The sequence below is a fragment of the Leptonychotes weddellii genome, chromosome 6, assembly GCF_054177405.1.
Source record: "Leptonychotes weddellii isolate Sample4059 chromosome 6, ASM5417740v2, whole genome shotgun sequence".
Classification (NCBI taxonomy): Eukaryota; Metazoa; Chordata; class Mammalia; order Carnivora; family Phocidae; genus Leptonychotes; species Leptonychotes weddellii.
The window spans coordinates 74190524-74206494 of record NC_138374.1 but is presented as its reverse complement, the minus strand read 5'-3'; the positions used below and the strand labels follow the sequence as shown (position 1 = coordinate 74206494).

General features: G+C 38.1%; 1 protein-coding gene across 1 annotated transcript in view; it reads left to right on the top strand.

Annotated features, from left to right (window-relative positions):
• Window positions 1-15971, top strand: part of LOC102751140 (protocadherin-15) — a 762960-nt gene that overhangs the window by 336595 nt on the left and 410394 nt on the right. The window contains exons 4-5 of the mRNA XM_081823172.1: window positions 1029-1189; window positions 14792-14947. Of these exons, the coding sequence (XP_081679298.1) occupies window positions 1029-1189; window positions 14792-14947 (317 nt within the window). The remainder of the gene's footprint in view (window positions 1-1028; window positions 1190-14791; window positions 14948-15971) is intronic.

The window sequence follows — 15971 nt, the reverse complement described above, 5'->3', positions numbered from 1 at the left end:
GATTTATATTTATGGATTATCTATATATTCTTGTATGTTATCCTAAGGCAATGAGTTCTCTAGATATATGCCTTTATTCTAATGTCTTTAGGAGGGTACATTTTTATTTGCATAGCCCCATCTCTTCTCGATGCCATAATTTTAATAAAATGGATTGGCTGAAAATGATTGCCCTAAGCTATAGTGCATTATTGTTTGGCAGAAGGACTGTTGTTGTATGGGGGGAAAAATGGGATTTGAATCGCATCAGTTCTGTTTGCATCCAACTTGCAAAATGCATGGAATTTTTAACAAAATAGGAAAGATTAGAGATGTGCTGTCTTTTCAACTCACTCAACAAATGTCTACAATTTAGCCTGCTACAAAGATAGTAAGAAAGCAAGCACCGAAATGTTCCATTGGAATAGTGTGTTGTTCTGGTCAAGTACCCCAGACGCGTCTGCAAGAAGAATGAAGTCTGTCTTGTGTCTGCACACTAGTTTTGTCTTTCACATTAAGATTTATGTTTTATGGATTTGCTCCAAGATAAAAAAGAAAGAAGCAGTTCTCACCATGGAAGACCTTGCTACTTCTTTATCTCTTCCTTTTCTTCTTTTCTCTTATTTTCAGGCTATCTCTTTTCATATCAGAAGTCTTACTGAGGGAACTGAAATATCATTCTCTGTGTCTCAGGCATTTCCTTTTGTTCGGGGTGAAACCCAGTGATCACACCTGTGAGGAGTGATGGACAGGGAGGGGAACAGATTGAAGGTGTCAAAAGGGAAACAAGAAATAGATGATGAAACTCACCGAGTGGTTAAATCTCTCCCCGCCACCCTCATCTCCCAAAAATACCATTTATAAATAGTGGAATAAAGGTTATTCTTGCCTTTTGGAGACAGGACATTTTCTATCTCATTCCAGATATAACACTGAATATTTTCTGGTTGAAAACGGATTTGCCAGTCAGCTGGGTTTTGAGCATACGATCTTGCTCAAGAATCCGTACGAGTAGCATATGTTTTCAAATAACTGTCTTTGGCCCACAGGTACGATTCTGGTGGATAACATGCTGATCAAAGGGACTGCTAGAGGACCAGACCCCACCATCGAACTTTCCTTAAAGGACAACGTGGATTACTGGGTGTTGCTGGACCCTGTTCGGCAAATGCTCTTCCTGAACAGCACGGGCAGAGTTCTGGATAGAGACGTTAGTGACTCTTTTTTCCTTTGTCCCCGTGTCACAACCTATTTGGTATAAGTAGCTGCATGTGTTTGCTGATAGCGTATCAAACTTTCTCTGTAGAATTTGACATGATTTTCTGTGCTTATCAACAAAAAAAATTTTTTTTTTAACTCCCGGAAGGAAGAATAAGGAGGGAAGGGGCCGTCTGTGTCTGAGAGAGCCATTGTATTTTCCCCTGACATCCAGGAACAAGGTGAGGGTAGAGTGCCCCGACCAGGGGATGGTGGGTCTGGAAGAGTAGGAGAAGCAGGGCGAGGGTCTGGGAGTGCAGCTTGGGTGACTCGAGGACACAGTGTGTTGGGCTGAGCACCGAAGGTGCTCTCACAAGGAGCAAGCATGGGGTGAGGGATGAGTGTGTGGCGGTGTGCTTCTTGGGCTGGAAAGACATCAAGAGAAGGAGAAGGTGAGTTTCCTGGCACTTCGCCAGTCCCGCGGTGGCACATGACCTAGGTATTCTGTTTTGAAGAATAGCTAAATGACCAAAGTTGTTGAATGTCTCACTTCTGAAGAAGTTGAAAGACTTGAGTAGATTTATGTGGTTTTCCAACGTCACTCTGTTGTTACTTCTTTGCATTCCAGCCTTGAGTACAGAGAAGCCTCTGAGAGTGTGTGTGTGTGTGTGTGCGTGCGTGTGTGTGCATGTGTGTGTGTGCATGTGTGAGTGTGTGTGTGTGCATGTGTGAGTGTGTGTGGCGGGGGGGGGGTGTTATAACAGCAATTGTACAGGACCTTGGGAGTACATCCCAACATGCCTACTTCCAAATTTCCAGGTTATGAAATCCAAATGTCAGTCATTCAGCTCGGTGAACCCGAGTCTCTCAGATTTATGACCCACTTTACATTGTGGTGTGGGGTGGAGGACCCCTCATTCATTTCACATCTAAAATTCAGAGTCTCTCAGAGCTTTGTGGTGAGGCGGGTGGGGCACAGGACTCTCCCACCGGGATGGGCTGTCTTTGTCCTCTTGGGGGGCTGCAGTGCTGCTGATGGAGCTGTGGTTGCGGATGGGGACAGTGGGCAGGGTGGAGAGGAGGAGTGGGACTGTCAGGGTCCACGTAGGGGAAGAAGTCCGCCTCGATGCTGCCCCACCGCCCCCCACTCACTGTGTCCTTCCATCACAGCACATTCTTTCTACCCCACACTTCACAGTTCGGACTGGGCGCCTAGAAGGTATAAAAGGGAAAAAGGACAGTTGTTATCTTGTCTGGGCTTAATTTATCTTCTAAGTCTTCAGTTTTGTGAGAGCAGTCCGGATAACGGGCCAGACTGGAATGCTGCAAGAACGCCCCCAGCTGCATACCTACGGGCATCCTGTACTGGCCGTAATTAGGGACATTCAGATCCAAGTCCCATGCATTTTATAATGCAACCTGCTAGCAGAATTAGAGAATATTTCTCTCTTTTAGACCAATGTTATTTTATATCGTTTCCTTTTATTTTATTTTTTTTTAAAGATTTTATTTATTTATTTGAGACAGAGAGAATGAGAGACAGAGAGCATGAGAGGGAGGAAGGTCAGAGGGAGAAGCAGACTCCCTGCCGAGCAGGGAGCCCGATGCGGGACTCGATCCCGGGACTCCAGGATCATGACCCGAGCCGAAGGCAGTCGCTTAACCAACTGAGCCACCCAGGCGCCCTCCTTTTCTTAACTTAATAGCTAATTATAATAATTTACTGTTTTGCTGGAAAATCATTGTCTTTTGAAAACATTTTTGTTTCATTTCATATTAAAAGCACAAGTTCTTGGTCTGAATTATGAGGAGAAAGCAATGATATCCTTCAGTATAAACTGTGTTCTGTGTCTCCAACCTACAGCATTATTTTAACTACTTACCAAAAATTATCTTTACTTTGAAAGATAAGTATCTGCTTCCCTCGTATTATTTTTTTTTAATTTTTGATAAGGGCAGCATTTATCGGACATAAGCAAAACTGAAACAGTACCATGGGAATACACTTAACATGGTTTGACTTGAAGGTAATAACTACAAACAATATGCATAAGTATCAGTTAAAGAATCACCTGGGCTGTTTTTTTTTTTTTTAACACAATAATCAAAACTAATTTCCTTCTACTTAAAATACTCTTTTCAATTAGGAATGCTATGGTCAAGTTAAACTTACCAAGATATTTTGTAAATTAAACTGTTGTCAGTGGGCACCTACCTGAATTATCTAAAGATGCTGTAGACAAGGACATCTAAAGGATATTAATTGTGAAGTGAATATTGTAGAGGAAAATTTATAAATAAAAAGCCAAACACAGGCTCACATATGTGCAGGATATTGAGTTGGCAAACACAGTCATTGAGATCACCGGAAGACAGTACTAAAGAGATGATGAGAGTTCATATGAGCTCAAGGCAAGACTCAACTAGACACAGAATGCACCTCAAATATAGTAGTTTTCAGAGTTTTCTGATTACAGATGCTTTGCAGAATCATTGGATTTTAGAGGTGGAAGGAATCTTAAAGTTTTGCTAATTATTTTTTTTTCATATATCTACTGTGTGATACATTTAGACATAGCCAGTCTAACATTTAGCACTTGTCTATGGGGAAATGAGAACAGTAAAGCAATGAGGGTGATTTTTTATCTGTCTCCATAGCTAAGTGTACTCATCCTATTCTGATATGATGCCCTTTTTGCATGTTTTTAATTTTATGCAGTCTTGTAGATGTTAAATGTCTTTTGCTTTATAATCTTTTAAAAAAAGTCTTTCTTAAAGACATAAAAGGTTATCTATCTTCTGTTAGCCTTCCATGATTTTTGTTTGCTTGTTGTTTTGTTGTATATCATTGTTGTATATTTTGCTAGCCTGCTGCTATCATGTACTCTGTTTAGGTGAAGAACGTCTAAGTCCACTCAGCTAATTAACTAAGAAGCCATGCTGCTGAATATTTGGGTTTTGGTGTCAGGGAATTCCTCCTGGATAAATGTGTGAGCTGGATTTAAGCAAAGAGTTGCAAGTCTAAGTATAAACATAGTAAAAGGAGTAGCGTAGAAGAAGTCAGAAGCGTAAGAAGAATAAAAGTAACAGTGCATGGTGTGGACTTGCTAGCCGGCAAAGGGGGCCATCAAGCTAGAGTGACAATAAAAGTGGAAAAAATAGTTTGATGTCAAGAAACTGCCAAATCTCTATAACATATCAGGAATGAATTGCATCATTAAGAAATACATACTCAGAGGCTCACCTAATTGCTCTTTACCAGTACTAAATTTCCACAAATCAAGGAAATAATGATACTAGGCTGAAATCCGCTCTTTGATGGATGGATTTGTTGGTCAGTCTTCATTTTTGGGAGGGGGGAGCACTTGCTCAGGATTCTGATCAAATCAATGGACTCATTTCCCAAGAAAAAGTTTATTTGCTCATGAATAAATTAGGTGCCTTCAAATTCAAGAATTTGACTAACTACAAAGGTTACATAGACCCCAGGTTACAGATCTTGCCTTGGATAAAATATCGTCTTACTTTTCTTACTCCCAAATTGTTAGAATCTTGCATCTCAAAATCAGGAATTGTAAAGGGAACCAAGAGAAGGAATGATTATTTACTGCGTATGTACTCTTATATCCCGTCTGACTGGAGTAACTTGCTGTAGTCTTAATGTTTCCCTCTCTATTTCCCTAGCTATTAGATGTCTGCCACATTTCCCTTAATAGAAAGTGATCTCCATGTGCCTCGGAAAAGATAAATCTCAATGTAACCTCCTACTTCAGTGCAGTTTACCATGTCCTACGTTAACCTTTGAATTTTTTAAATTCTTGTGAATTGCTCTCTCTGATGCCACAGTGCTTTCAGGGCTTTATTCATCAGTCTAAAGGCTTTTATTCTGAAAATTCTTAACCCAGCGCCCATCTGTTTTATGTGAAGCATAGACTGTTCCTACTAGGAGATGAGCGTGGAAAATCAGTGTGTTTAGCCCAAATCTAATCACAACTGGAAATTTTAATTTTACTTAATTATAAAATAACATATGCTTATGGTGCACATATCAGAAAATAAAAAGCACATGTACAAACATTGCTTTTCCATCTAAAGAAAATATTTAATATTTATCCTTCTGTGTATTATTTCAAGCATATGTGTGTGTGTGTGTATACATATGTATATATAGGCATGTGTCTTTATATCATACTGTATATAATGCATTCAGCCTGCTTTTTTAAATTATTTATTTATTTGAGAGAGAGAGCATGGAGGGGCGGGGCAGAGGGAGAGGGAGAGAGAGCATCTCAAGCAGACTCCCTGATGAGTGCGGAGCTCAATGCGGGGCTCAGACTCAGGACCCCAAGATCACAACCTTAGCTAAAACCAAGAGTTGGACCCTCATCTGACTGAGCCACCAGGTGTCCCTTTTCAGCCTGCTTTTTAAATGTGATTTGTAATATACATCCTTCTTTGTGAATGAATGTATATATAATTGTTTTTAATGGCCTTATAGCATTTTACTGGATGAATAAATTGAGATTATTTTTCAAAACAATCTCGTATTTTGGACATCAAGTCTTTTTGCAATTCTTGATGGTTCTCTTTTCCTGTGGTGTCTTTGTCTAGTTTTGGTATCAGGGTAATGTGTCCACATACAGTGAGTTTAGAAGAGTTCCTTCTGTTTATGGAAGAGTTTGAGAAGGATTGGTATTCATTCAAATGTTTGGTAGGATGGACCAGTGAAGCCATCTGGTCCTGGACTTCTCTTTGTTGGGAGGTTTTTGATGACTGATTCTATCTCCTTGCTAGTAATCATTCTGTTCAGATTTTCTGTTTCTTCATGACTCAGTCCTGTTAGGTTGTGTTTCTAGGAATCTGTCCGTTTCTTGCAGTCTTGTCCAGTTTGTTGACATCTAATTATTCTTAGTAGTCTCTTATGATCCTTTGTATTTCTGAGGTATCAGATGTGATATCTCCTTCTTGTTTCTAATTGTATTTATCTGAGTTCTCTCTTTCTCTCTCTCTCTTTTTTTTTCTTGCTGTGTCCAGCTAAGGGTTGGCCAATTTTGTTAATCTTTTCAAAGAAAGCTTTTAGTTTTGTTGACCTTTTCTGTTATCTCTCTTATTCTCTATTTCATTTATTTCTGGTCTGATCTTTGTTATTTTCTCTCTGGTACTAACTTTGGGTTTCATTTGTTCTTCTTTTTCTAGCTTGTTGAGGTGTAAAGTTAGATTATTTGAGATTTTTCTGGTCTCTTGATGTAGACATTTATCCCTATGAACTTCCCTTTTATTTTTTTATTTTTTTATTTTTTTTTTTAAGATTTTATTTATTTATTCATGAGAGACACAGAGAGAGAGAGGCAGAGGGAGAAGCAGGCTCCCAAGGAGCAGGGAGCCCGATGCGGGACTCGATCCCAGGACCCTGGGATCATGACCTGAGCCGAAGGCAGACGCTTAACCATCTGAGCCACCCAGGCGCCCTGAACTTCCCTTTTAGAACTCCTTTTCCTACATCTTCTAAATTGAGTACATTATATTTCAATTTTCAGTTGTCTTGTGGTATTTTTTTTAATATCTCTTTTTATTCTTTCTTTGGCCCATTGGTTATTCAGTAGCATGTACTTTAATATCCATGTGCTTGTGAATTTTCCAGTTTTCTTCTTATAATTGATTTCTAGTTTCATACCATTGTGGTTGGAAAAGACACTTGATATGATTTCAACATTCTTGAATTTATTAAGGCTTTCTTTGTGGCCTCCCATATGACTGGTCATGGAGAATGTTCCATGGGCACTTGAGAAGAAGTATATTCTGCTGCTTTTGAATAGAATGTTCTGTATGTGTGTCTAAGTCCATCTGGTCTAATGCATTGTTCAAGGCCGATGTTTCCTTATTGATTTTCTGTCTGAATGATCTATGTGTTGATGTAAGTGGGGCATTAAAGTCCTCTACTATTATTGTATTGCTGTCTGTCTCTCCCCTTAGTTCTGTTAATATTTTCTCTATATATTTAGGTGCTCCTATGTTATGTGCATAAGTGTTTACAAATGTTATATCCTCTCACTGGATGACCTCTTTATCATTATGTAATGTCTTTCTTTGTTTCTTATTACAGTCTATGTTTTGGAATCTTTTTCTTTTTTTCTGGTATAAATATACCTACCTCTGCATTCTCTTAGTTTCCTGACATGCATTTCTTTGAGTGGTTGCCAACATTCTTTGAGTTGTTCATTTTATGAATATAATGAATCATAACAAAAAATGTGAATGCTCTGAATAGCAAAACAGAGTCAATAATCAGGGTTTGACCCTAATAACAGCTGCCAAAACTCCATATTATTGTCACCAGGGTAGAATTTATTTTAGTACTTCTTAGGGGAAAATTGCCCTGGAAATATTTTGTGAGTGGAATTTTTTTCCACTGTGCTTTTCAAATACAATGATGCTTTTCTAAGTGTCTTAGCCCATTTGGGCTGCTATAATGAAATACCACAGACTGGATGGCTTAGAAACAACAGAAATTTATTTCTTGTAGTTCCAGAGGCTGAGTGTATGAAACCAGCAAGGTCAGGGGAGAGTCCTCTCCAGGTTACAGACTTCTTATACTCTCACATGGTGGAAAAGGACTGGGATGCTCTCTGAGGCCTCTTTTATAAGGGTGTTAATCTCATCACCTAATCAACTGATTCATGTTGTTAAAGGGGAATAAGAAGTAGAGGATGAAATTCACCAGGTGTTAGAATTTCTGCCTCTTACCCTCATCTCCCCAAAATATATTTTATAAGTAGCATAATAAAGGGATGTTTGCCCTTTTGAAGCAGTACATTTTTTTTTAAAGATTTTATTTATTTATTTGAGACAGAGAGAATGAGAGAGACAGAGAGCACATGAGAGGGGGGAGGGTCAGAGGGAGAAGCAGGCTCCCTGCCGAGCAGGGAGCCTGATGCGTGACTCGATCCTGGGACTCCAGGATCATGACCTGAGCCGAAGGCAGTCGCTTAACCAACTGAGCCACCCAGGCACCCTGAAGCAGTACATTTTTAAATCATGCCTGAAGTTGAATGTTTTCTGCATTGAAACCTATGTGCCAGTCAGCTGAAGGCCCTACCTCCTAATACCATCTTACTGGGCGTTAGAATTTCCACATGTGAATTTTAAAGGGACAGAACATTCAGATCATTGCATAGGAATATTCTGATTTTACTCAAAGTTCTTTGGCTTATAAGGAAGGCACAAAAATGCCTCCAGATGAGCTCAAGTCAGTGGGTGAAGAGTATTAAGAATATCACCATAGAAATGAAAAATAATTTGATTTTAGCGATATTGCAAATTTATCAGGGACAGAGGAAACTACCTGTTCTTGGACCACGTGATCTCTAATCTCTACATTTCTCTGTGTATGTGTTGAGTTTTCTTCTTCCCACAGATCAGGTTCCTTTGTGTACTTATAATTTTGTCCACTCATTTCTTTGGCTGTATGTAGCTTTGGCTCTTATTGATGTCCACCCCATTGCACCAGCTCCCTGTAAGCTTTTAATGCGGACTGACCACAGGCACTATGTCTTTTCTAATTGATGAGAGAGAGCACCTCAATACTCACCGGCTTGACTCAGTTAGAGACAGGGAGAAGGGCTTAGCCACATGGTAGATCCACGTTCATTTCCACCTGTTCTTTCTTCAGTGGTTGGGGAAAGTGTGTTTCCCAGAGAAGGAATTTTAATCATGTTTTCTGTCCTTTGTTCATTGAGGCCATAAACCATCTCTTAGTGGAAATGTTCAAACAGTTATTGCTGCATAGAACTAAATGAAAATTTAATGTAAAAAAATATTTTTAAGATTCAATGTTAAGAAATAAGTAAAATAACAAATGATCTTTATGGAAATTTCTGAGGATTAAAATAAAATGTAAAGCTTCTCAAGCTTCCAATATTTGCATTTAACTAGAAAACTTCTATATGACAGTGTATACATAGGAGCTTTTGACAGTTTTCAAGCTTAGTCCATAAGTCTTGCCCTGATGGTCACTATTTTTGTATTCCCTATTTTTATTTCTATTTACCGAAGTTCCATAGATTTCCTTCAGGAAAAAGAGAAAGAGAGAGGGAGAATGTGAAAGTGTAAAATGAAGAGTTATGAATGATAAAACAACCAAAATATGTTGTCTGGCATGAAAAGTAGGTCTCAGTAATGAGGGAGCATCATATGAGATGTTTGAAATCCAAATGAGTGTCTCACTTGACCAGTATCCCACCGTCACTATTGGGCATGGGATAGTAATGGTCATAATGACATTGATAATTAAAACAATAATAGAAAGAAAAATATGATTCTGGCATAGTTCTATTACACTTATTGAAAAACTCTGGGCAAACTTTTAAAAGCTTTGAACAGAGAGAAATCATGTTCATGGAAATCCCAAACATCTTACCTTCTCGTCTTCCAGACCCTAAGTTAGCAGCTGCGCATTGCACTTTGATTCTTGGCCCCTGGCCAGTGTCCATGTCACCACCGAGCTGCCCACGTTCCCTCCCATGGCCTGCTGGCCTCCACAGCCAACAGCATAGCTGCACTATGAGCCTCTTGGTCCTCGCTTGGACTTTGGGACAATCTCCTAATAGTCCTCTCACCATATGTCATGATTCAACCTGTTGTACATTCAGTGCCCCACACACATTTCTGATCTTGTCAGTAGATGCCTACTCTTTTATTATTTTTATTATTTTTTAAAGATTTATTTATTTATTTGAGAGAGAGAGAGAGAGAGAGTGGGTAGAGAGGCAGAGGGAGAGAAACTCAAGTAAACTCCGTGCTGAGTGCAGAGCCCGACATGGGGCTCGATCCCATGACCCTGAGATCAGACCTGAGCTGAAACCAAGAGTGGAGGCTTCACTGTCTGCACCAGCCAGGGATCCCCTCCCTGGTACTCTTTTAAATCTATGCTTAGAAAGTACCTTTACCCTCTGCCATCAGTTGAATGTCATCTACTACGAAGAAATGCCTTAAATGCCACTTTCTATGTAAAAGACTTCTTCATGTTACACTGGTATGTAGTTTCTTGCTCTAAATTCTAAAACATTCAAAACTTCTTGACTTGCTTTATATTTATATTTATATCATACCAGTTTTATGGGATTTGCTTACCTCACAAGGACTGCATATTAATCCCAAACCACACTGAATTTTGAATTTAATAAATACAATTAAATAGACCAAATGTCCTTAATAGTTGCTTATGAAAAATTTCTCTAAATATTACATTATCCTAATTATATTTTCAAATTGGTACTTTCTCCTTTAGGCAACTTATGTCAATACATCATTTATTATGAAACTTTAATTTGTGAGGTACACTCATAATTCTGACCAGCCATTTCCTTTAAGTTTGTTTCATTATCTAAAACTAATTTCTACAACATACTGTGTCTTACTTCCTTTCACTGTCTTCCACTTGATTTGTGAAATAATGAAGATTTTTCATTTTGTAAAGGTAGGAAGTACATAGGAAGACAAATCATGACAAAATCCTTTCATTCCTATGAGGATTGAATAAAGTTGGCCTTTGCTTTAGGAAAAATAAAATCAAGTCTTACATGGGTTGGCTAAAAATCTGTTTTCACTTTAAACCAGAAGGCTTCCAAATAACATGATTTCTTGAGAAAACTCAGTTCCCCTTGGATTAAAGATGAAAGCTATAGTCAGCACTGTTCACATCAGTAAATTTCTTATAAAAACCTTACTTTGCATGTTAAATCCTTTTTATTTTTAAGATTTTTATTTATTTATTTGACAGAGAGAGAGACAGCGAGAGAGGGAACACAAGCAGGGGGAGTGGGAGAGGGAGAAGCAGTCTTCCCGCTGAGCAGGGAGCCCAATGTGGGGCTCGATCCCAGGACACTGGGATCATGACCTGAGCCAAAGGCAGACACTTAACCGACTGAGCCACCCAGGCACCCCTGCATGTTAAATCCTAAGTGATTGTCTGAAAAACTCATAATAAAATTTTTAATTTTTGTCTTCTTTCAAATTACAAAATTCATGCATATTCGTTGGAAAATTTTCTTTCCTTACTTTCTACTTTCAGACATACTCTTCAGAGATAATGTCCATCTACTGTTGGTATATATCATTTCAAAACCTTATGAAACCATATCAAAACCTAAGCATATCAAGACCCATACCCACATGTATGCTAACATACTTACATGCATTCAGATATTATGTTAAACATTCATTTTTAAAGTGGGAGAGTAGTTGGCATGTCTAGGTATATATGAAAGATAGTTGTTTTAAGTAATTAGCCCCAAACAATTTATACACAGCTTTTTTTTTTTTCCTTCTTCTTTATGTATGAAGCAATGTAAGAGAATTAGGGAAGATAAAACTGCCAGGACTTATTTTTGTCACCAGGTATGAAAGATAACCCAACATTTCCCTATCAGATTCTAAGCATTTTGTAGTCCCTAAACTCTCACTGACTTGTAGAACTGCACTTGATATATTTATGACCTTCTTATACAGCAGAATAGAATCCATTCCAAGGCAAGATTATAACGTGTGTTATATATGAGCTGCAGGGAATTCTAGCCTTCAACGCGATCCTTTATGGTTGGAATTTATTGCAAGCTAAGGCCTATCCACACGACTCACAGTTGCATAGGGAGCTGGCTGAGAGCGGCCAGAGTTCCAAGTGACCAGTTATGTCTGATTTATGGGCACGTCGCAGGACTAAGTAGGGGCTCAGTGCCCAGTGCATTTGATTCCCTTCTTGCAAAGATTGTGACCTCTCTTTCCCAGATCTACCACCTTCCCACTCAGTATAGTGCTAGAAGTTGAGAGGAAATGCTTTTATAGGTCTCTTGTAATGTTTAGAAGATAAATAACTTTAGAAGAACTTAATTCACCTGTCTTCTAAGGGGTGCGAAGGACTAACAGTACAAGTATTTGTTTCTTGTTTTATTTTGTTTTTTGTAGTTTTGATAGTTTTGGGGGGGTTGTGGGGTTTTTTGTTGTTTGTTTTGTTTTTTATATTTGTGATGGGTTTTGTGGGGTTTTTTGCTGTTTTTTATTTTGTTTTGTTTTACTTTACAATTGAAATATGCAGAAATTTCCTTAAAAATCTATTAAAGAAAACATTTTCAAACTCATAGTAAAAATGGAGAGACCTAATCTTTTTAAATGATATTTTTGCCTCAAGGTTGCAGATTTTCAGTGATGGGCTTGCTTTATAAGATAGTCCATTCTATTCTGTGCTGCTCTGGATTAATAAAAACTCTCTACTTATATTGAAGAAAAAAAAAGCTTTGTGATATTTTTTATTCATTGTTGTTATTTCTGCTCTCTGAGACTGCAATGAATCAGCTAATAGATCTTTTCAAAATAACCATTCAGATGTCTGGTGCATCTTACATTTTTTAGCTTAAATATCCTCAGTTTTTATCACACTTTCTCAAGGTGTTCAAACTTCACATACTGTCTGCCCATAAAATGGTGCTAAATATAGTCCATCTATCACTGCATCTGATATTATTAATGAATATGAAGTTTGTATCACTGCCCCAACAGTCCGTTTACAGTGTCCTGATACCAATGAGGTGAATTAAATTTATTATTGTAAAAATATATCATTATATAACCTGGCATTCTGACTTATTAAAATGATTTTGAATGTTGCCTTTCATCATTAAATGTATGATATATCCTTCTCAGCTTTGTGACATTCACAGATTTTTAATGCCTTCATTTATGTCAGTAATTAAAAGGGAAATGGGGTATATATTAGAACACAGAGCTATATGACCCTTCACCAGATACCTTCCTGCATATGTTAATGATTCTTAAATTTATTCTCTCTAGGTACATTTATTCAGTCAAGTACAAATGAATTAAAGTTACTTTTTCTTTCCTGGATGTAAAAATTACCTTGAGATTCAGCAAAGTTTGCTTCAGTTTAGATATAGTCTCTACAGCATTCTTCTCACTTAGAAATGCGGCCTAGTGACATTTTTAATGAACCTATCTTAGCCTCCGGGGATCATTGCTGTGTCCTTAAATCAGTTTCAATCCAAATATTTAATAAGTTATTTCATAATCCAAGATTATCAGTTTGTATTTTATAAATTCCATGTATTTTGCTTTCTTGGGAATTTAACTTTTTATAAATAAAAAAATCACATCTGCTAGTTGTGCCTGGCACAGGGTAACCTTGGGTGATACTTACAGTGATCCTATCATATTGGTGTTTTTATCCCTATTTGTAGAGAGGAGCAAGTTAAGCGCTGAGAGATTTTGCTCCGAGTGTATTGTTAGTAGGTCACCATAACTGGCCGGAAGCCGCGTAGTTTGACGTGAGGAGTGCACGATTATCTACTCAGGCACACAGTATGGTTACTGGGCAGACAGCCTTAGTCATGACAACACCACACGCCAGGCTTCATGGACCTCCCAGCCAGTGAAGGGAGGTAGACTGAAATCAATATGTAAAATGAGTGATATGCCAAGAGGCAGGGGAGAAATGCAATAAAGAAAAATAAACAGTGAGGGGAGAAGTTGGAAGGAGAGAGCCGACTGGGGACCTTGTCTTTCAGACGGGTGGCCAGAATACGTCATTCTGATAAAAGGATGTCTTTAGAGGGAAAATTTTGGAAGCTTGAAGAAGATTTAAAAACCGCAAGGGAATATTTTGTAGCATTAAACACTTTGACTAAGGGTCAAAGAGATGTAGTTTTGCATCCCAATTCTGAAACCTCTTTGCCGTGCGACCTGAGTTAATAAGTGCCCTTTGGAAGACAATTCTCACCTTCAGGAATTCATCATTAAAAAGGGGGCAAGTGGGCACGTATTTATGTACAGATTATTTATTGAAATATGGTTTATAATGATAAAAGTTGACAGCATAGAACATCTTATCAGTTTGTACTAAGATAAATTATGCTATAGACTCATGTGGAGTACCGTTAAATCACGTGATACTGCATCATAGTATATACCAAAATGCTGTAATAAATCTGTATATACAAACATGGGATGATTCACCGTGTGTGTGTGTGTGTTTGTGTGTGTGTGTGTAATACGTGTATATTTAGAAAAAGAAAGATGAGCAAATAAGCATTTAAATGTATAGAACGGGTAAGTTTGGTTGGATTGTGAACAGATTCTTCTTTTGATTACATTTTAATTTTTATCAGCTATAAACCTATATTTTAGCAAAAGTGTAAATGAGCATACATAGTATGCAGCCCCTCTTCCCCAAGGATTTTATCATTAACACATCGTTTTTATGGATTGCAAGTTCATATCATTGTTTTTTTACCTTCTGGAGGGACAGACTCCGTTCTTTCCCTCCATCTCTGCACTGGTTCTGTGATTGTGCTCATCACCGATCCTCCGGTGGTCCACATGCTTGTCGAGATCCTATGTTCTGAGACACAAATAAATTAAACAGTGAAATAATCACAAATGCCTTCTCTTGTCCTTAAAAGGGGGCAAATGGATCAATTTTTATACATTATTCTTATTCTAAAATGAGCAAGCATAGAACATTTTATGAAACAAGTGGGCTTTGACCGTAAGTGAGAAGCTTCTGTTTCAATGCTTTTCTTAACAAAAAGATGCAACTTCTGTATTGCAGCCCCCGATGAACATACACTCCATCGTGGTGCAAGTCCAGTGCATCAACAAGAAGGTGGGCACTGTGATCTACCATGAAGTTCGAATCGTGGTGAGGGACAGGAATGACAACTCACCCACGTTCAAACACGAGAACTACTATGCCACCGTGAATGAGGTTGGTTTCCAGCTCCTCTTCCTTTGTGCCCTTTTTATTGATCTGTGTAGCTCACTGGATACTGTGCATGCCTTGAAGTGATGCTCCACAATAATAGGGTTAGCTGTTTAGAAATATCACCAAAAAATAAATAAAAAATTTTAAGGAATAGTGCTTCAGAAGACATAAGATCTGGGTGACATCTGGTAAGATCTCAGGAATTCATTTTGCTATGGGCAAAACCTGATTTGCTTCTAATAATGACCAAAATGTCAGTATTTGTGATCGTCTTGGACAATTTCATGCCCAAATCCACATATATGCTTACTGAGGCTCAACAGAAGCTATTTATTCTCATTGTAACTTGTTGAACTGATTGTTTTCCATATCTCTGAGGTGGTAGCAGGAATTAAATACTGGAAGAGAATATCTGAGGTTTTTTTAATTTAAAGTTATTTCCTTACTTTTTAGTTTTTTTTTAAAGATTTTGTTTATTTATTTGAGAGAGGGAGTGTGAGAGAGCACGAGAGTGGGGGGCAGAGGGTGAGGGAGAAACAAGCTCCCCACTGAGCAGAGAGCCCAGTGCAGGACTTGATCTCAGGACCCTGAGATCATGACCTGAGCCGAAGGCAGATGCTTAACCAACTGAATCACCCAGGTGCCCCAAGTTGTTTCCTTAATTTTAAAATCAAGTTGTAGTATATGCAAATATTTAAATATAAGTCACAACTCAATTCTGATGCTGATTAAATACTTTTTAAAAAATTTAAGTATTACTGCTTTCACTAGAATGTGCTTTTTGGTTGTTTTGCTTTCTTTTGTTTTTCCCTTTGAGCCAAAATCCATGGGCCAAGAAGCCCTTTTATGTTATTAAAACAACAACAAAAACAAAAAACAAAGACCCAGTGGTTACTCTGCTAATTTTTTGTTATTCCACTATGAAAATATTTCTAATGTATCTCTGGTATCCAAAGCTATTATGCATACTTTAGACACATGAAAAATGAACCACATTTTTAATAGTCCATATTTTAGAGGATTATTT